Source organism: Odontesthes bonariensis, chromosome 9, assembly GCF_027942865.1.
Source record: "Odontesthes bonariensis isolate fOdoBon6 chromosome 9, fOdoBon6.hap1, whole genome shotgun sequence".
Classification (NCBI taxonomy): domain Eukaryota; kingdom Metazoa; phylum Chordata; class Actinopteri; order Atheriniformes; family Atherinopsidae; genus Odontesthes; species Odontesthes bonariensis.
In genome coordinates this window covers 6,431,073-6,452,621 of record NC_134514.1, presented here as the reverse complement: position 1 = coordinate 6,452,621, position 21,549 = coordinate 6,431,073, and the positions used below count along the sequence as shown (strand labels likewise).

Genomic DNA, 21,549 nt, shown 5'->3' with positions numbered 1-21,549 from the left:
AGGTTCCCACGTCCCATGAGTTCCACGGTTTTCTAAGATAAGTATTTATTCCATGCCATGTTCTTTTGTTTTGTTTATAGCTCCGTTTTTCTCCGGCTCTGCCGCGTTTTATGTTGTTACTTTGTTTTTTGTTAATAAATCTTCCTTGTTTTTGTAAGTCCGTGTCCTACCTTCCCACCTTCACCCCCCCAACCCCGAAACCTGACACAGACATATTTTATGTTAAATTTAGCCACCAGAAAGAAAGGTCATTCCTATGTCAGTATATATTTATTCACATTATTGCCAGCTGGAAGGTTGAGACTTGGCCAGTTTTTTGGGCTAAACTGCAGAATTTACAATTAAACAGGATAACTTGTGTAGATTACAGATTTCAACCAGATGAGGTGAGGATCACTGTGTGCCGGGAGCTGATATGAAAAGTTTGCAATCTGATGTAATGACACAGTTGTGTTTGCTGAAAATGTGAATAATTTACCACCAATGCTATGAACCGCAATAACCTCATACTTGTCCTTACTCGGGTGGAAAATGTCCGTGTAATTCATTGCTACGGGAAAGAGGAACTTTCAGCATGTGGGACATGCACGCCCCCTACTGCTCAGAGAATATTCAAAACACATTTGGGTCTGAGGGAAAACAGGGTTCAACTGTTACGCCAGATAAAAACTGGTGTAAATGTGTGATGTGCAACACAAGCCCATATTTTAAATGGGCTTGCACAACCATCGCTTCAGAAAATAGGACAGAAATTTTCCAGCAGTGTCCTCAGAAGCTGAACATTTCTACAGTTTGTTACACTGTAGGCAAATGCATCCCAGTCAGCATTTGCAAATGTCAGGTGACGCAAGATAACTGCACAGATATTTAAATATAAACACTTGCTTTCTCCGTCAACAAGCAGCTTGTCACGGAAGTTTTCCTCATGTACAAATGCTCATACATGAAATCACAGTGAATATCAGAAAATTCATATAAAATTTACAACACAAACATTTAAACTAATGCCCTTAGACGTGAACGATGCACAACAATACAAAATAAGATCTGAAATACAACAAGAAAAACCTGACCAACTGAGATCATTCGCATGACTGAACGTGTTTGTGGGTGTGTGGGCATGTAGCTTCCTGTGGTAAAGATACTGGATGTGCAAACTCATAGTTTGTAAAATTGTGTCACTCTGTTTGCTCGGTGTCGTATTTTTTTGGGGAACATTTGTCATCAGTTTGCAGAAGACATCTTTAGGGAAACTGGATCAATATACGTCATGCCAGACTCCAGTGGCTCCTGCTCATAAAGGAACTGCCTGAACACGTTGTACACCATCTCCCTGCTCAGAGTAAAGTTTCTCAGCTCTTCCTGTTGCTCTTCCGGCAAAACAAAAGTCAGCTCGTACTCAATGACAACTGAATCATTCCTGCAAAGAAAGGGAAACAGTTCTGAAGTTCCTCCATTGTTTCATGTGGCAGATAAAAAAAAAAACAGCATATGCAACCACTGCGGTGTGCTGTGCGTTTACCTGGCAGCATGTAACTCAGCTTTAGAGAAGTATCGCCCCAGGGCAGGAGAGGATCTGTAGAGCTCGGCCAGCTGGGTGTGGCAGGTAGAAAAATGCACAAGCAAACAATGAGTGATAGACTTTTCATTTACTGAGAGCTTCAGTCTGCTCTCAAAAACATTCAATTTGTATTCTCTGTAAAAACATTCTTCCAGTTTTTTCTTTCACTTAAATTATATCATGAATATAATATTATCAAACAGTCGTCATTACAAGATTAAGTCACCCAGTTCAAGTATTTAAAACATTACAACAATATTACTGGGCATGTATTGTTGTAATGTTTTAAATACTTGAACGCAGTTTTTCTAGAGAAGATAATTGTTTTGTATATGGGATTATCGTCCATCGACTCTTCTGGGCTTTCACATGCGCGAGCGTACAACTAACCGGTGAGTGACATGCTGTTTATAAAGTTGTTTGTAACGTCCCCATGCCAGTAATGTGAGAACCATGCATATGGTTTTGATGGTAAGGCTTGTGACTTTATTGTCACATGGTTTATAAAGTGGTGTGACGTTTCTGCAGTGTGCAAGTTGTTGTTTTACGTGGAAGGGTTAGCGCTTGCCCCTAGCCACCACGTATTAGCCTCGCATGACAGGCTGAGCGAACAGCGCGATCTCCACACAGGGAGCGCCGATTTGCACCTCTCTGTGTCCTACTATCAGTATTTGACAACCTCTAGCAATGGAAATGCGCTTCAAATGCCCCGGAGTTCCCCTTTAAGCTTACTGTAAAAAGTTTGTGATATTGAGATTATATTCTTATGTAATTCTTTACTAAAGGTGCTTTACTATGAGGCTTACTGTATGTTTTTAGTGTAACCACAGTGTTGTTATTGTAATGGAAAGCGCTATGTAATGCAAACATATTTAACCTACTCTTGTCTTCTTAACATAGTCATTCATATTGCCATTAAACACATAACACACAAGCATCTTCAGGAGGCTTTTTTTTTAGCCTTTAAGATATCAGTGTGTATTATTTAGGTGGATCTATTGATATAAAAGTCAAACAGTAATTAAATTCCTTTCATTAGTGTTCAGTTGCATGAAAAGAGTGAAGAAAAGAAGAGTTGCTGTGTTATCATGGCGCCAGAAAGAGTATTTTAAATGTGCCCTCCCCTCACCCTGTGATGTTACTACAGCAGACACAAACATAAAGATGGTTATTTTCAGACTCTGTACTTTTTCATACCTGCTTGGTTGAAAATCCACAACTTTACTGCTGGATGTCACTAAATTATGCACACTGGTTCATTTATCTAGTAAGCTGTCAGTAAGTTGATAAAATGCTTTTTTTTAAATCTTTCCCCTTTCTTCTAACAAGTTGCTTTACTTTCTGGGAACGTCAAAATCCAGGCCAAATTAGCCTGAAGTCATAGTAGAGTTTCAGAAGGTGAAAAGAGAGGCTGCAGCCACGTGCAGTGCAAGAAAAGTAATGTTTTTGAACATTATAGCATGTTAATAATGGAGTGATTGTGAGAAAGATCTTTGTACAGGCTATTTTGTGCCTATACAGTGAGTTCTTCATACAGGTTAATGTGTAATACATCGTTTTAAATGCAGACAGGAATTACTTGTACCTTGTTTTGGAGCTCTGCAGGTTTTTCACTCTCAGTGAAAGAGAGATTTTGCATCTGGAAGCTTCCATTGAAATATTGAGGAATTTTAAACAACGAAGGGTCAAACTTTTCATCTTCATCATCATGGATTACTGTTAAAAAAAAAAAAAAGCCTTAAAATCAGTAAATAGTGCATTTTCAAAAGGTCTGAAAGTCCTGAAAGTCAGTGCTTTTGCAAAATAACTTACACTCACATTTCAATTGTGCTTTTATGTATAAAGCTTTTAAAGAGTAATTAATCTGGCAGAACGTAGCAGGAGTCATGATACAAACCAAGAGATCATTTACCTGAGCACAAAGCGAGGGAGATGAGAATCACCACAATGATGAGGACAAAGATGAAAAGGATAATCATCCACAGTCTGACTTTCCAAAAGACTTTCTCACGCAGTTCTTTCTTTATCCTGGAAACAGAACTATTCTAAAAGCATAATAAAATTGAATTGTTAATATGTGGCTGCAGTCTGTGAGGAAGCAAGTTAGATACTACAAGAGGTCAAAGCAGCGGGGAGACTATCCTTTATACCAATAACCAAACAAAGAGCTTCTTATGTACCTCCAGACGTGTGTTGTTTCTATCTCCTCCATTCCTTAGACCCCCTGTTCTGTGGTCATCACCTGGTATCTCCCCATTACTGCTAACCTGAAAAAGGACAAAACAGGCCTGTGTCACTTCTTCTTTCTATCATTGGATTGCATCATCTGTCAGTGGGACAGTGTGTTGTTTCTTTCTCTTTAAAGAGTGCAGCTACATGACCTTCATTACCTGAATAGAAATGTCATACTTTTAAAAATAAATGTGCGGGCTGACCTTAGTGTGTTGAACATGTTGAAAATAACTGAATAAAACCAAACAGCAGAGCACAACATTGATAAAAGCTCACCGGTACGGGCAGAAACACATCTGTCTCTGTGTCGTCAGCGTTCACTTTTACGCCGTCTGGAATATCTGCCATCTTCTGTGAATAAATATCCCCATGAAAAGAAATAAAAACAGTTTATTGAGTTATTATTGTTTAATCTATAAAACATAAAAAAAATTTGCGTGAATAACCAACCCAAGATGATATCACAGAGCAGCTTGTTTTACACTACCAGGACTTAAAGCTCAAAGGTTGAAAGTTTGCTCTAATATCAAAGTAGAAAAGAAGAAAATGATGAATTACTGAACAGATATCATAAGAAAGATTAAACTATCTTCCCAGGATACAAAGAGACACAGTTGAAGATTTGAATGGAGCTTTATTTAAGCGCTTAGGTATACATGGGAGGAGATTCTATCCAGCGTTAGACAAACATCATCCCAACATCTATACAGGGTTATAAACAATCACATGCTTTTTAAACTTAAGGTTTATTGCCGACTTGCCCACCAGCTGACTTCCTTATTTAATAACTCAAAATAACACCTTTTCCTTATTGCTGTGGTCTACAGTAAAAACTACAAGCAGCAGATTTCTATTACTGATGCAAAGGCACACAGCACATTAAAGGGGAATTGGATTAATTGACTTTAAAAATAACTAGTAATTATTTGTGTCACTCATGGCTACGATTACTGAAACTGAGAATTATATTTGACATATCTTATTTATGTCATTATCTTACCGAAGTTGCTGCTTCGTTCTCCACATTTCTTAGTTCTATCCCAATGTCCATGCTGGTGGGAACCCGGAAGCTCCCTCCGCCGACAGGCTTAATGCTGAGAAATAAACTCTGACCGCAAACGTCTCCAAGAGTCCAAAGTTTCTCAAAGACAACAGGTGGGGGTCTTCATCATTTCTGAGCCGACACCTTGGGTAAAAATCTTCTTCTAGACAAAGCAACGACTGTCTTCTTCCACACCTTTTTCCCCTCTTAAGTGTCAAGTGAGTTTGTTTCCAAGTCTCGGTTAAGTTGACTAACTGGTCTGAGTGGAGGCGGTGCCGAGAACAAGAAGCGCAACAAAAGTGAAAGAATAATGACACAACTCCGGCATTCACAGACAGCCCAGCTGTTTCTCAACCTGCAGCGTAACGTCTGGGCTTTTTTTACAGTATCCCATGTCAGCCAGTTTCCCCTAGTAATGTGTCCGAAAGGCTGTTCAAATTTGCATAATTACACGATATGCAATCAAACTCGGACAACAGGTGATAACTACTTTAGCTATGACCATTAATATGTTGAGAAAATCGCCTCCGTCCAGGTATTCAGTCCAAATGCCTCTGTATTTCTGTATAATATAATATAATCTCTATCATTTCTGTATTTATTTACATTTTTACATTAAAAAGCTGCCATAATCATGAGTTGAACACATAATTTTCTTTATTAAGTATGATTATAGACAACTATGAAGGTATTTGATCAACTACATTGTAGTTTGTATTTTTTTTTAATAACTGCTGTTATAATTTACCAGCAGAGGCCGACAGGTGACAGCAATGCTCTGCAGGTACACACAGTATTAGAAAGCGATCGGCAGTAAATCTAGAGTAAATGATTTATGCTACAGCTCTCTCTAAAACCATTCAGTGTGTTTGATGTCTGATCGACTACCCTGTGCCTTTTGCAAACACAAATACAATTCTTATTGTGCGCAAACTGCCACTAATAAAGCAAAACATCAGTTGTATGAGACTTTTTCATTTGTACAGCAGCTTTCTGATCTGCATATGTATCTCATTGAATGACCTCCCCTTTTAAAATGCAACCTTGGCGAGCCCAAAGTACATCAGTATTGTCCTGAAGTTTGACTCAAACAACATGTAATATTAGGTGTTCTTTACAGAATGGGAAAGCAGTTTATTTGAACCTTTTTGAGGACATTAGCTACTATACAGTAGCACTGTGGGGTTTATATTTGGCTGCATACAAGACAAGCTGAAACATACAATAACATACTGTACATCAACTAAGCAAAGCTTATAATCTCACTCAAAGTGATTTTGTTTGATAACAGACATTTATATATCTTCAAACATTTAACTGATCTACTTGTAATTTTGCCCTTTGCTAGCCCGGCATTCAGTATTTTCAGTGTTCTGAATATGTGGCACAGACCGCTTCAATGGAAATGCACTCTAAACAAAGTCTTTGATTTGTTTAAAAAAAAGGGAATGTTATAAAAAAAAAAGGTGTCATGCAGACATGGTGGGACATGAAAGAAACCTCCCGTGATCCAGCTTCACCAGTCGTACTCATTTCCATGTGCAGAAAACATCTGCTTCTCCTGACTCCAGTGCTCATAGACCTGTTCTATAAACAGCCAGGAGACGGGGACAAAGGGCCTTAAAGTAGCAGTAATGAAGACATTTGAGACCGATTAACTGTTAAAGAGGAGTTTTCTTAGTCAAAGCAATGAATAACTTAGTTTTTTGTTTTTTTTTTCCTTAACGTAAACATTCACAGTTCACTTTCTCTAAGATGTCTGCCCCACTTCAGTCTTAATATCATCCTTTATTTGCTCAGCTTCTGGTTTCTGTTCCTCCTCCAAAGCCTGTGTGCACTTGACTTTTTGCACTTCCTGTTCCGGATGTCCCCTGTCGTCTGGGTCACTCTGTGCTCCATCAGCCTCAATCTTTTCACAGTCCTCATCCTTGTTTTCGGCTTCTTTCTGACGACCCAGCTGCCTGTATTCAGCTTCCTCTATCAGGTTGTCAAAAACCTGGTCCTTGTCCCCATTTTCTTTTGGCGCATGCGGTTCACATGGTGACCGGTCACTCCCAGCAGCGCCCACCTCCTCTCCGGCCGACCTCCTGTGCTGCCTCGTGGGCGGACGCCTCTTGAATGATAATCGTGCACGAGTCTGTAAAAAAGAACCAAGAGGTGATTTAGATGATGTTTAATACAAGTTTTGAGTTTTAAGTGTTTTTAAAGGAATTAATATTAATAAATATCAGTTATCCTGTTTGCTCAAATGATTTCTGGTAACAGTCTGAATTTAATCAATAGTTTGCGTGAGAAACACCAAACAAACAGTACACAGGGACTCTAACTAGGCTAAGGGGATTACATCTTTAATCCACCATCTTGCTCCAGCTTATCTCACACCTGCTTAAACTGAAGATGCACAATGTCCAATGAAGAACACGTCAGTGGGGAGGACGTGCATGTGCCCGGCTGTGACATCATAGCTCACTCGGCGAGAAGCGTGAGAAAGACTTTAAGGGCTGCGCATGTTTGTTTATCAGTGACTCAGAGCTTGTGGTAAAAACTTACAAATATATGGACGATAAGACTACTAATCTACTCAAGTTAGTGTGCTTAAACCAAAATAATCTCAGATAAGAAGGTTCTGCAAACGTCTGTGTGGCCTTAGTATTGTCGGACTGATGTGAATTGTGCAGTTGCATTCACTTTGTTGAAGCTCGGCAGTGGAGTGCCTTCAGGGGGGCTGTCGAAGCTGATGGGGTCCTCCTCTTCGCTGGACTGATGTGGCAGTCGCAGAGTGGGGCTCAGTGGGCTGCAGGGTGTGGTGGGGGACAACGGTGCCGGCTGCAGCTTTAGCTCAGGGCTCTTGGGTGAAGGCAGCAGAGCAGTGGGCGACAGAGCGAGGTTGGCCTGCAGAGACAAGGCAAGAAAATGGAGCCAAGGCAATATGGTCTCAGTTAGATTTGGAGCAAATTCATGACTGATAAACAAACAAAAAATGAGGTAAAACCTGAGACTGCCTTTGCAAAACGTCAGATTATTTCAGAACATGATTCAGTTCATCAAGAGAGATTTTTTTTTACAAGGTAATGTTCCACAAAGAGAGCATTTTTTGTCCTTGAAATAAATCGCATCAATAAAAATCATTTTCCAGGTTTGCACATGAGACATTGCTCTGTTTACACCTGCCAACTTTCCTCTTTGGAAGCTCACTGCAAGAAGAAAACTCCATTTCAACTGTTACACTCACAAAAACCAAATACCCAAAACCCAGAGGCAGAAGATTGTACTTACCTGCACTGGGGAGAAGAGAAAGAGGGAGAATCTGCAGCCCTTTTGTCCCATGGCTGCCCACTTTGTAAACTGCTAACTAAAGGACCTAGAGTGACGAGTTAGAGCCTCACCAGAGCGTCTGTGGCCCTTCATCCCATTAGCTCATTAATCTGAGCCGATTGTGGCATCTGGGGTAAGCCCCTCCCTTTTCTCCTGTGTATGTGAGCAGCTCCGGCACCAGCACAAACACAACAGTTGGGGGCAGTAATGATTTAAATATTTTAAATGTCCTGGCTGTACTACATGCCACTTGTATAATAACACATCGTTTTTTTTTTTCCCCGCTTTTTGCTCACTCACAAAAAGAATCAAACATATTTGCCAACCTGCAGTTTCCCAATGTTGGTGGAGTTCTTCGTCTTTGTTTTAAAAGGACTGGAAGAGATGGATTTCTGTCAGGAAAAACAGGAACAGAAATTATAACAAAAATATATATACCCCACAGTAAGTATATGTCCTGGTAAGCACTGAAATCGAATTAGATATATTAGATTTTATGAATAATTATGATTACAATGAATTGAATTCCAATTGGCTTGAATTGGACTTACTATCTAAGTGCCTTGAGATGACATTTGTTGTATTTGGCGCTATATAAATAAAAATGAATTGAATTGAATTGAATAGATGCCACAAATAATGTCAGAAATCAGAAATCTTTGTTTCTTCAGTTTTTTTATGGTACTGTAAGAAAGGGGCACGAGTGCATCTTCTTTCTGCGCAGGCAGAGCAGATAAATGCTAAGTGAGTCACCTGTTGTATGATTGTTCTTAATTCATTTGCTTTTCTTCACATTTCTAAGTTTTTTAAATATATCCCACCTTGTATTCCCTTGATTTTTTCTTTTACAGAATTTTTCTTCTATCTCTCGCTTTCCTTCAAACAGTGTGGATTTGCTTTGACCATTGCAAACACCCATATTTTGAAACATAGCCTAAGCATTGGAAGGTATAATAATGCACAGAGGGGCTTTCCGGGTAAGTCACTCTGCTGTAGGGGAAAATAATGCAGCAATTTCCTGGTTTTTCATCAAAAAGAATCAAAATTGTAGAATTTGCAACATTTTTTTTAGGCTGAAATGAAAAGGAAACAATACTTAGTTTGTTTTCTGGGACTTCCCTAAAAATCTCTAGATACCAGAAGTACCACAGAACAAAATGACTTACATCTGACTCTCCATTATCATGTGTTTGATTTTGCAACTTCAGGGAACACGGAGGTCGTCTTCGAAATGGCGACTACAGAGAAAAAGGAGGGGGAAGAAGCAAAATCTGTGTTCACAAGCAAGGTTTAAGAATTGACAAACCACTCGATATGAAAAATTTGTACTCTAGTTACCTCATCATTTGAGTTTGGCATTGGATGAATATGACCCTTCAACTTTCCAGCCAGCTCAGCCACAGATGGCTTGGATGGAGAATCCTTCTAAAATAAATTGAAAACAAGTCAACCAAACAACTGGGCAAATAGTTCATTTGAACAATAGCCTCGACACATGCTCAAGTACATTAGAAAACTTTAATGCTCAAAAATGATTTCAAGTATAAAGTAAATAAAAAAGAGCGTGGGAAATCAGCTTGTTTGACATCCATCATTTCAATCTTTTACTGTGAACTTTGACCGTGTGAATATTGTCACACTGAGGAGTGGTTTGCTGGATATCTTACCATTAATCATTATAAGCAGAAGAACATAATTGACATTCTAAAATAGCGAAAATATTTCACTTCCTTCTCCTCAACAAGAAAACGCAGACAAGTTGAGAAACATTGCAAGGAGAATGACTTTCATACAGGAAGGATGCCACCAGTATGTCTGGTTCAGCACTGTCTTCAGGAGAGGAGCACAGGAAGTGAGCCGTGCCTCGGCAGCTGTTTAGCATCACACTGCTGCCTGTGAGAGCCGCGACCTGTCCTTGCTGCTTCAAACTGTTATCACTTCTTAGCCCCTTTACTTTCCGTCTCTCACACTATTCCCAAGCTGATTGCTGCACAGCCCTCCTCCGCACTTCCCTTTCATAATCTGTAACTCACTCCACATATCTGTGGCCGAAGTGATAAGTTGGCGTCGGGGAGGAATTTGCAAGAATGAAAGCTCTGAAAACATTGTAGTGTTATTCTTTTTTTAATTTTTGCACTAAGTCTTTGGACTGCCAATGGGTCAAGGCATCTGTTTACATATGTCTGCAGGATTGTGCAAGTTCTCATGCATCATGTTGCCATTTAATGATTTGCATCTTAGACACTGCTTGTGGGGCCCCACCCTTTCCCTCTCTGGCTTTGGTTCTACAATAAATTTCCATCTTTCTTTTATTGACCACGGAAAGCTTGTGCATCTTCTCACAGCTGCCAGTTCTGTCACATTTCCTGGGTGTGCACTCCCAGTTCCTCATTCCCACCCACCTCCGCTCTGCTCATTTTGGACCATTGCCTTTGAAAACACAGATGTATTCACACTCCCATGCGTCACAGATACACATACCACATGTTAATCACACGCTTTATTTTCCCTTTTCCCCCTTGTTGTCCACATGACCTCACCACCTTGTTCCCTCCACCCAAGTCTGACACAGCACCATCGAGCCCCACAGTGTCTGAGCTCAGGCTTCTCTGTGTTCTCCTGATCCACATACCAACCCCTTTCCTGTGCGCTCCTTTCTCGTATGCGATAAACAGCAATTACCAGGGACCACCCACCCGCCTCTTTATTATTTTGTAACCTCTAATTGTTAACACTTTCCTGTCCTTCAAAAACAAACGCCCCTTCCAAAGCAAACTCAAGTCACAACAGTGCAAGCAAAGGAAGCAGGGCTCTTTGTTTAAGTTGTTGCTCAGACGTTTTGGATGAGGAAAGCTTTTTCCCATTTCAGTGTGTATGCTGTAGCTTGGTTCAGCATTTTGCTTTCTAATATTAAGGAGGGAACATTGTTCAGGCGCAGCAACGATAAAACTCTGCACATGTTGATCAGCTACTCACAATAGGGGCTTTAAAATGTGGCATAAAGGGTCCAGCAATGATAACCATTTAACAGCTGCATAATTTCAGAAGAAGTCACTTGGATGCCATTATGTTCTTCCTTGTGTGTTTTCAAAGTGAGTCTTTATCTTTAATGAGCTTTCAATGCAGAGCGAAAAGGACTTGAGATCCGATGTAAACTCCCAATGACACACACTTACCATGCATACAGTGCACGTGATGACAGACAGGATGTTATTCGTGTTTAATGTAAAATAAAATAATTCCACAGAATAATTACATTAGGACTACAGAATTGCATTCTCATAGCCAATAGTTAAGTGGGCTGCAGAAGTCAGAGCACCCCTGATCAAAAAGGGAAAAAATGGAACATTTATTTAATATTTCAAGCAAAAGTACTTTTCTGTTTCCAACGTTTACAGTTTCAAAACAACACGAACAGAAAGTTGCACAGAGCAACATCACGTTCAGAACTCTTTAACATCCCTGGAAGCTTGCAAATGCTTTCTCTATGTACTCAAGAGTCTTTGAAATATCGTTTGGTAAACTCGAATCCCATCTTCCTGCAGAAGGTTTAATATACCAGAGATTATCTCCCTGAAAATAATATCCAAAGACCCTCAGTTACGTTGATGTTAAAGGACTGTGAGGGCAGTTGTAAAGCATTCTGCTTGGACCCCTTTAGTCTTTTACGGATTCTGAGATGTGTTTCAGATTATTATACTGAAGAAGCCTTCCTCTTTTCATGTTTTTATTGATATGATAAGTTCCAAAATGTAAGGATATTGAACTGAATCCATTTTTCCCTCTACCAGTGCAATGTTGCCCTTGTCACTGTCTGACTTCTTTTGATGATGAATGCTCAATGCTGTCAAAATGTTTGCTACAACTTCAGTCAATTTGACTTTAACATGCATCAGGCCTGTTTAGATTTTCATTTACATGAAAGTTGTATCCGTCCAGGTTTGGCTGCACAGCAGAACCAACCTTATAGAGTCTGCTGAATTTTACTGAAGGCTTTTTGAAGTCAGACAAAGGTTTTGATTTCTCTTTGTAGCATACTTCAATCAGTTCTGGAAAACTCCAAAGTCAGAGAAAACCATTAAGAGATCATTGTGGTCATCAATAATTTACCTTTTCAGAGTGCCAGGAAGCTGCTTAGTGGAGCCCATGACTGGTGACTGGTGCTAGGACAAGGTTTGGACAAGCTTCTCAAATCTCCTGGCATGTCAGTTCTAAGCCCAGACATCAGCTCATTTTCTGCTGGCTTCACAGAGACACGATCGTTTTAATCATGCCTAAAAGATGTCTGAACAGTGTGTAGAGTTTAAAAATTGGGTTCAATTTTCTTCAAAAGTGAAACTCATCCCACCTAACTTTGTCTAAAGGCAATCTTTTTAAACTGGGACCAAGACTGCAACTGAAAAAGATGGGCCTCACTGTGAGCCCTGCTCTCACTCTGCTGAGCTAAAGAAACACCATGGTGTTATATACACCGCCTGCTCAACAGGTCAGCAAGATTCACTTTAGTCAGAAATGCAGTTAAGCCTATGCAAACTCAAAACATCCATTTTCGTTCAGAGTGGCAATTATTTCCCTCCCAAATCGTGCATCGATGATGGGAGAGTTGCACCACAGCGAAGTTTTCTCCAGCACATCCCAAAGTTTCTCAACAGGGTTCAGGTTTGGATTCTGTGGAGGCCAAACCATGTGTGAGAATCACGTCTCGTGCTCCCAAAACCACTTTAACAATTTGAGCCCAACTAATCCTCACAATATCATCTTGGATGTATTTCAATATGCTATAAGGGAGGAAAAGAAAATCTTTTAATGTAAAAATCTTGTCTTTTTATTTTGTTTTCAGCCTGGCAGTGGAGAATATATTGGGTGGCTACTGCAATTGATTTGCTAGCTTATCATTTTCTTTTAAAGAGTTCAGTTTATGATATGTTCACAAACTCTTTCATCCTCTGTGTAACTGGCAAGACAAAGTGGAAGAATAATCCGCTGAACTATACGAGACCTAGAGTTTCTTATCAGTACTACACATGCTTCAGTCAGCTGGGACCCCATGCTCGGCTCTGAAAGAGTGGGAAACTATGTTTCTCTGTAGGAGAGAGCAGGGCAAACTATTTCTGGGGCTCTAGGCCTGGGAAAAAGCCCCAGAGCTGTTCAGGGAGTCTCGATCACAGCTCTGCTCTGTAACCCCTCAGCTCCTCAGAGAGCGTCCCTGGATATGCTAGACCACATCTGAAACATACTGCAGTCGAGCATAGGGAGTAACTGAGCATGTCTAAACAAGGAGAAGACTTAAAAAAAAAGAACTTCTTAAAACAGTGCCTTAACCATGTGATTGAAGTTTTCCTAAAAACAGGCCTGTGTGGAAGTTAAACATGAATAAATAAGTAAATACAGTCAGCGTTGAACTCCGACTTTAGACCTGAAAGAACAGCTGTTACTGATAAAACAATGTAAATCCAAACAGTCGGGGATAATATCGACTAATTCAATTTAAAGATAACATTATATGTGGATGTCACCGACTGTCTGCAGCCTCTGCTTTACTTTAAAACAGTTTAATCTGAAATATTCAAAGTGAAAAATACTTGCAAAAGGTGCAAGATTTGCACAGAACATGTTCTGCGATCTGTGTTTGGTTGAGATAAACTCCCTACGAGTGTCTTTATTTCCTGGCTGTGGACAGAGACACGAGGTTTGCGGTATGACCAGCAGATGTGGAAGAAGAACAGACACAAACCAATCGCACAAAGCCTGTTATTGTCTGTTCCCGTGATTCCCATTTCCAGAGGCGAGATAGAAGAAGCACATGATATTAGATTCAGTAAATTCTAACATATTTATTGATGTAACAACAGCAATCAGAGAGCAGCAGACCCTGCGATCTTTCACAGAGCAGGTAAAGATGCTGTATGACTAAAGATCTCTCAGAATACAGCCGGCCTCATATGCAGCCAATCTCTGTGGGTCAAAATGGATAAAACATACAGCTGTTCAGCTAAATCTTGTTCATCAAGTTCCCCCAGTGTTCTGGCTTAGGTTTGAGGCCGCAGATTTTGTTTTCACAAATCAGCAAGTTCTGCCAGAGAGAAACCACCACAGTGAGCAGCTCCACTCTGCTTACACTTGTTCAGCGGTAAAAAAGCAAAACAGGCGTTTTCATGCCTGCTGCCTTTCCAGGAAAACATTATGTGTTTTTAGAACCTGACTTCATCTGAATATCTCACTTTTCCACTGCTCTGACTGGCACTGATTTTCTGTTTTCACATACAATGCGGTCCTCGAGCAGACATATGAGGTAAACTCATCCACGAGAGGGAATAGGGTGGTGCTACTGACACAGACTGGTACATGAATACTGGTGAGACGAATATGAAGTAAAACAAACGCTCACAGGCAGGGAAAATAATTGAGATGTACTGAAACTAAAACTCACAAAGACACACCACATGTTTTTGTTAAATAATGAATGTGTTAAGACCCCGAGAGACTATAAAACTTTTCAAACTGCAATTTGATAGACAGATTTGGAAGATGTGTAAGCTGATGACAGAATCCAATGTGATGCTTCAGCATGGCAACAGTCTGGGATACATAAACTGACTTGTTGAGAGTGAATGATGAGAAACAGTAGTTAAGTAAATTCTAATAGCTTACAGTAGGGACTGCCTCCCCCAAATGTTTGAAGAGCGATATGAAAAACTGGGAATTTCCACATGATGCTCTGGTATTCCCATCCACTGTCATCTAACAAGGACAAAAACCATCTGGACAGTTAATCGATGTTTGGCTTTGAGGCCAAGCTGCGCAGAAGAAGACTTCATAGCTATGTAGTTCCTGCAGGCTGCCACAAGGCGTCGAATCATCTCTGTATAGCTGCATACCAAAGATTGTGATTAAAATAATGAATCAATTTTCTCATATCAGTGTATCTCGTCAATGATCTGTCTGTGTTTCTCGAGTCATTCGGTCAGTTTTATCGTGACATAAAGGAACCAATCGCTGCTTTTTTGTAACATTCAGCTCCACCATACTTACCGGTATGTCTCTTTCTCCTACATCTTGCAGGAAGGAGATTAGATATGATTGAAGGAAGCAGGGACCCTAGTTAACACAATGAAAAATATCCTCTATCTTCAAGACCTAAAACGGTGCTATCAGAGTACCTAATTATGTTCCACGATGTGTTCCCTCCTCCGTTTCTCGGCTTTACCTCACCACCACTAAAAGCTATGCTACACGGTGAGATTCAACCTGTCGCAACTGTCAAAGTAGTGCTTCTGTTATTTAGACCATCGTAGTAATAACGTGGAATGATTCATGGTGATTTAGCACAATACAAGCTTAAAAGAACTGCTTCCAAAAAGGCCACACAGTTGAGCTCGAAAACTCAGTAAGATTGACTTGAAGGGACAAAACATTTTACCGTTGATACTGACAGGAAACACCTGTCTGCCAAGCCAGAATTACCTAAAAATCGCAATTCTTCACAGTACTACAGTATGTTTATGTTTATGCATTTAGCAGACGCTTTTATCCAAAGCGAATTACACATGAGGATATAACATTACAGCTAACAATAAGCTACATGGAAGGAAACCACCAGTCAGGCTCTGTCAGAGGTGACAGTGTAGAGACAGAGTGCAGGCATAGAGGGAAGTTCAGGGTAAGAGCTAGGATAGGAGATGCTCTCTGAAGAGCTTCTTAAAGATATTCAGGGACGCCCCTGTTCTTGTCGCGCTCGGTAGGTCATTCCACCATCGTGGAACGACACATGAAAAGAGTCTGGACGGTCTTGAGCGTGGTGTAGGCACTGCCGAGTTGTGACGTAAGACTTTGGAAGAGCATTCAAGCAGATGGGAGCCGCTCCATTAAGCATTTTGTAGGCTAACATCCTGTGTTGTGACTTGAATGTAAGTGAAAGTAAAATAAAGTAAATTTCAGAGGAGCAATTCTGGTGAAATGAAAATATTCAGACTCTAGAATAAGGCCTTGTCCACACGTAGCCAGGTATTTTTAAAACCGAATGTTTCCCCCCCTCCGTTTATAAAAAAATCTGTATCCACATTACCTCGTTTTCGAAAAAAACTCTTACCACACATAACCGAACATCTGCGTTTTCACCTGTCTTGATAACCCAAATGCATTTGCTGTTTTGCGCAATCTGCCCTCGTCAGCTAAATAATAAAGTGTGCACGCCACTTTTTTGAGCACACGGACAGGTGATCGCATGACTGCCCCTCGATATGAGGACGTAATAATTCCGACAGCGACAGGAGTGAGGAGTACGACTTGGGCGTGTAAAATCAAGGCAGTAAACAGCGCCTGCACAATAATAACCACCACAGTTCTGAAGGCATCCATGCTTCTTCAGTAAACAAAGGTCGCACTTTAGACTTTTAAGCAGATTTGTTGTTGTTTTGGCGCATATTGTGACGTTCGAAAACGCAAAACTCCGGTTATCTCTGTCTACACGCAGCTGCATAAACAGAGTTTTCAAAAATCTTCACTTTGCCCGGAGTTTTTAAAAACATTCGTTTACGGTGCGTTTTTATGCGTTTTCATGTGGATGACAGGTCCAAACGTAGAAAAATATATTCGTTTTACCAGATACCCGGCTACATGTGGATGGGGCCTAAGTTGCGATATCAGCCATCTGTAGAATGCTAAACTTTACTCATGGGTGGGGGTTGGGGGAAATGGCACTTGTAAGTAAAGGCAGCTTGCAGCACTTATGTTTGCAGTCCCTTCTGCCAAAAAAGGAAAAAGCATGGCCACATGCCAAAATTAGAAGAGGGTGGTTCAGCTGGTACGGGTTAACGGTTCTGCTGGGAGTCCTGACAGTAAGTTTTAAGCTCCGATGATGTGGGTTTTAGGTCATTTCCACTTCCTTTGCATGGCTCATTGTTCTCAAAATTTTTCTTCTGGTTTCTCCTGTTTTAAGACATCATATTGACAAAATTCAACAGATGTTTGGAGACAGCTCAAACCAAACCAGTTTTAATGGCGACAACATTAGTTGTCAGTTTGGTCATGGTGATTTAAATCAGGTGTATACAGCTTTTATATTTCAAGTGGGGCAACTTCCATGAAAGCAAACAGCATGGGTGGTTTAATTTTACAGATAAGTGTCAGTATCTCCCCACGCCACACGCTTTGGAAGGAGACTCTGAGAAGAAGCCTCTAACACAAGAGATAGCAGAACTCAAAATGCACTGCATGTACAGTGTGAGCTTAAAGGCAGCAACATTGTTTAAAGGGGAAACAAATGCTGCAATAATAATGCAGTTCAAATACAGACAAACGTTTGCAACAGGACAGCAGAGTAAATATATTTAAGACTAACAACCTCACATCTAATGGAAAATTAACAGTAATGTTAAATCAAATCACATTGTGTGCATCCCTCTAACTGCTGAATGTAAAGTCTTATTCATCTGCATATTCCTCATATATTTCATAACAGAACTGCACCTTTTACTCCTTATTTTTCCACCAACTCAATCTGGCTAAACTCTCTACTATCCTTTTTTGTTCATGCCGAGGCAGACAATATAAATTAAAGCAAGACTAAACAGTGTCACAAGTGATCTACAAAGAAGTCCAAGTTTCTCTTTATGAATGTAGTGCAACTGAGATAGAAAAAACAGAAACCCTGTTCTGATTTCTACGTTGTCATTCTCAAGGAAAACAAATGTGTTGCGCAACAATAAGAGACAAACTGCAGGAGACTCAGTTGAAAATAAAATCCTTTGGGATGTTTTAAAGTGCTTACATCAGAGCACAATACAGTTCAAATATGTGGACGTGAAGTTGAAAATATGCTAAAAGATGCTATGATATGAGATGCTGGTGGTTTGTGCTGTTATCACAATGTGCTCAGCTTAACAAGCCTCTCTAATCAAAATTAACTTCTGGTAGCTGTGAAGTAAGCAGACATTTTACACAAATATATGTGATTTCCACAGAAGCCCAACCATAACATCTCTCTGGCTTTGAGGTAAGGCTGCATTTTCTTAGGCTTCCCTTCATGCTGATGCTCTGCATTCCACCAAAGTTCACAATCAGTTTGGTTTCTTCTGTTATGTTTTTGGTGGGGTGAAAAAAATCATCCTGCATAGAAACAAATCCAATCTAACAAGATGTACTTGCATGTATCTGAGTAAAGGTGTTAGAGTTGGTTCATAATCACATTCTGACACTGTTTAAATGACATACTGCAGCAAAGCAAAAGGGGAAAAACCAACTCATTAGCAAAGTCGCTGGTACAGACTGTTATTGGTCTATTAAGTTTACTATGCATTACATAATAAATGTGCTCACCAGATGGTTGGCAAGGCAATCCCAAATACTCACGGCTCCAACTTTGGGGTTGTTTTTCCATAAAAAGAAAAACACTACCCCACAAAACACACACCCATACTTTGACAATCCTCAGGTGTGTTACATGCACCCACATCTGCACAACTTTTTCAGTTTGTTGATTGGCAGCTGTTCGTTCCAACATAGGAAACATGAAATTTAAGAATTTCCATGCGTTAATCTTGCCCTAAAACTCTGTATGGACAGCTGGCAACATTCACAGCTAAGGAAAAAAGTGGTTTTGAATTAAACTACAGACAAATATCTTAATCATCCTGAATAATGGACTGGAAAATTAGCATGGCTTATGCATCCAGACCGTCAACAAATATATATTTTTCTAAATAAATCTATGTGAAGGAACCAATCTCTCCTTCCAGGTGAAGAGGGCAACGTCTGGGATCTTCCCACATAAATTCCTTCTTCAAAGCGTATTGAAACACAAAAATACTTCATTTCATACTCTTATATTAAGTTTAATGGTCTAAATCAGACCTGTTCCCTGGTGTGCCATGAAGGAAAGAAACTGGGTGTTTCTCCACTTTCCACATGACGTTAAACTCTCATGAATCACAAAATTATTTGAAATGAAAAAAGGGAGGAGGCCACAAACCTGTGAGCAAACCCGGCATGAAAAACACGACTGGAGGGGCTGGAAAAGTCCTCCTATATCATGCAGAAGCACGCCTTTCATTTTTTGCTTCGGTGCATGTGGGTAAAGACAATTTGGCTTTTGTGATGAACTTGGAAGGCTAAAAAGGACTCGGCATACTTATGCTGGGGAAAATCGCTAATAGCATTCACTCCACACATTTGCAGTGCATAAACAGTGACTCGTGACAGATGGTCTATCAGCTCCATTTCCTTCCTTGTACACTGTGGTCACTTGTTATGAAATTTGCCTGAAACCCACTGAGCCAGTATTGGTAACAGAGGCAAACTCCTGCTGCTTTTGGTGAATGGTGTGGCCCCTATTTGTATGTCTGATTGTGCATGAGAGCGCATGTGTTTACACAACAAAGTCAACTTTTAAAAGGAGTTTAAAATTACAAGTGCCAAATGCAGCTAGTGATAAGAGGTCAAACACATTCTAACAGTTCAGAGATGGACTATAAGGACCATAATGAACAACAACATACTCATGACTATCTAAAGTTCTAGTATTTGTTTTAAAAACATTCAAATATTGCACATAAAAACACATAAAAGATTGCACAAATAGGCCCAAGTTCCTCCAAGATTATCACAATCATAAAACACATCTTCAAAAACACTGTGACTCACTGAGTACCTGTGATGTAATGTTTCACTTTCAGCCACACTATGGTAACACAAAACCACCATGAAATGTCAAAAACATCTGGCTTACAAGTACAGGCTGCATCAAAGAGGTACACTCAGAGTTAGTTTCTACCTCCATCCTGGGGAATGCGCCAGAGATCTTTTTTCCCCCTCCGCTTCGGCTTTTTTGGAACAAACTACGCGCTGCTTGAGAGGAGAGGAGACGTGCGCAGCAGAGACACGGAGCAGCTCTGTGTTTATATCTGGAGCCAAATCAGCCCGATGGACGTAGAGGAGGAGCGCACAACTTTTTACGCACGTTTGACTCCCCCGGCACGTCAAGTTGTTCAAGTTATAAAAACAAAACTCCTTCTCGGGACTTCCAAAATAAAACTTCCTCTTTTTTTCCCTCCCATAAACAGATGATGAAGGAGGGGCGGACACAGGAGAATAGTTTCACTGAATGATTCAGCTGTTAATTGAATAAGTCTGTTTTGATTCTGTTAGATCCAGAACATTAGATGGTGCAATTTTTGAATGAAAACAAAAAGGATTGCAAACTTCATGCTTTCTTCGCTCAAAATAGTGACAATGACAGAAGACATGTTGCACCTACATCAAACCATTTACAACAAAACAATTAATGTGGTCTAATAGTTCATGAATGCTACATACCTGCTTTCTCTAAAGCAAAACTTCATGCACGTCAAGGTCAATTACCATCTTCTTAAAGCCATTGTAAACACTTCTGATATCTATGTGCAAGAGTGAGCTGCCTCGTGAAAATTTCAGTCATGGAAGACTGTAGCAGTACTCCTTGAAGGACCCTTGCAACCCCAAATGTACTTTTACACGTTGGTATTTTTAATTTTCCCTCCTTGTCCCAAAATATTTGAACTTATATTTAGATGATAATAGTTTGTCACGCCTGGCCTTTGTCTTCCCTGACTTGGCTGTGTCAGGTGGGTAATAAACGAGTCAATATGTAATTGTGCTGGGCATGAGAAACCTGCTGGATTAAAGTAGTTCTCCTCTAACTATCCACATTTATCTCACTATTAAAGTTAGCGCTCCTCTTTTTCCCCCCACACGTCCCACAATTCTTCTATTGTCACTGACAAACAAAGCTTGGAAACATTTAAACTTGAATGAGAGAAATTATATGTTGTATTTGCTCAAATTGTCCCTCTGCCCTGACAGAAAAACAGGGCTTCTGATGCAGTTTGAAACAATCAACGAAGCTTTAATCAAAGCCACCACAAAGAACAGGCAGGAGAAGAATAGAATAGATTAGAAAAATACTTTATTCATCCCCCAATGGGGGAAATTCAAAGAATTAAACCTACTATCTTGGTGGTTCTCTACCTTCAAGAATCTGTTGAAGACTAATTTCTGAACACCTCACAGCCCAGCGCCTCTAACCATAGGTGTTATGAGCCTTCTTTTTTTTTTTTTTTTGCTGTGTACTTTAGATCTCATGCCAAGTTACACTTGCTGTTTCATTTAACTATTTTGGAAAAGATGATGGTTTATTAAAATGCACCACTTCAGTGGGTTTGATAATAGGATGCAAAATCTACTGTTTCATTATGTTTACCCGGTGGGTTGGAAAGTGATGCCAAAACCTGCCTCCTGCATTGTTTAATGGCACCAGGCATACTGAGAGGGCGGAACAATGACAGTCAGCTGGCCCTGCTTACATGACACAGGTACAGGAAAATGAGATTCCCCAGCTGGGAAAATGACCTCACAAAATTCCAGA

The 21,549-nt window shown here is 40.1% G+C and overlaps 2 protein-coding genes across 4 annotated transcripts; both read right to left on the bottom strand.

Annotated features, from left to right (window-relative positions):
- Positions 1-251: 251 nt before the first annotated feature.
- c15h3orf52 (chromosome 15 C3orf52 homolog) lies at positions 252-4,879 on the bottom strand. Of its 2 annotated transcripts, none has more exons than XM_075472869.1 (7): positions 4,794-4,879; positions 4,070-4,144; positions 3,742-3,828; positions 3,474-3,606; positions 3,147-3,277; positions 1,523-1,593; positions 252-1,420 (listed from the first exon to the last, which is right to left on the bottom strand). In XM_075472869.1, exons 1-7 carry the CDS (start codon positions 4,842-4,844, stop codon positions 1,225-1,227), a joined length of 744 nt encoding a protein of 247 aa, XP_075328984.1. In that variant the 5' UTR covers positions 4,845-4,879; the 3' UTR covers positions 252-1,224. The 2 variants fall into 2 exon arrangements, with proteins under 2 accessions (XP_075328984.1, XP_075328985.1); XM_075472870.1 differs by having other exon boundaries at positions 4,070-4,141; positions 4,794-4,876.
- LOC142388032 (capZ-interacting protein) lies at positions 4,408-20,077 on the bottom strand. 2 transcript variants are annotated; one of them, XM_075472867.1, is made up of 6 exons: positions 19,921-20,077; positions 9,489-9,575; positions 9,317-9,388; positions 8,477-8,542; positions 7,524-7,727; positions 4,408-6,972 (listed from the first exon to the last, which is right to left on the bottom strand). In XM_075472867.1, the coding sequence occupies exons 1-6, from the start codon at positions 19,924-19,926 to the stop codon at positions 6,586-6,588; spliced, it is 822 nt and encodes a 273-aa protein (XP_075328982.1). In that variant the 5' UTR covers positions 19,927-20,077; the 3' UTR covers positions 4,408-6,585. The 2 variants fall into 2 exon arrangements, with proteins under 2 accessions (XP_075328982.1, XP_075328983.1); XM_075472868.1 differs by having other exon boundaries at positions 9,489-9,572.
- Between the last annotated feature and the right edge of the window lie 1,472 nt (positions 20,078-21,549).

What these genes read in the sequence shown, in the direction of transcription:
- c15h3orf52 (XM_075472869.1), bottom strand. Translation starts at nt 4,844, where the DNA reads ATGGACATTGGGATAGAACTAAGAAATGTGGAGAACGAAGCAGCAACT. An exon ending in GAAACAACACACGTCTGGAG is followed by an intron (nt 3,607 to 3,741) that starts GTACATAAGAAG and finishes TTATGCTTTTAG; the next exon opens with AATAGTTCTGTTTCCAGGAT. An exon ending in CTGCAGAGCTCCAAAACAAG is followed by an intron (nt 1,594 to 3,146) that starts GTACAAGTAATT and finishes TGCCACACCCAG; the next exon opens with CTGGCCGAGCTCTACAGATC.
- LOC142388032 (XM_075472867.1), bottom strand. An exon ending in TGCCAAACTCAAATGATGAG is followed by an intron (nt 9,389 to 9,488) that starts GTAACTAGAGTA and finishes TTTTCTCTGTAG; the next exon opens with TCGCCATTTCGAAGACGACC. An exon ending in CACTGCCGAGCTTCAACAAA is followed by an intron (nt 6,973 to 7,523) that starts GTGAATGCAACT and finishes TCTTTTTTACAG; the next exon opens with ACTCGTGCACGATTATCATT.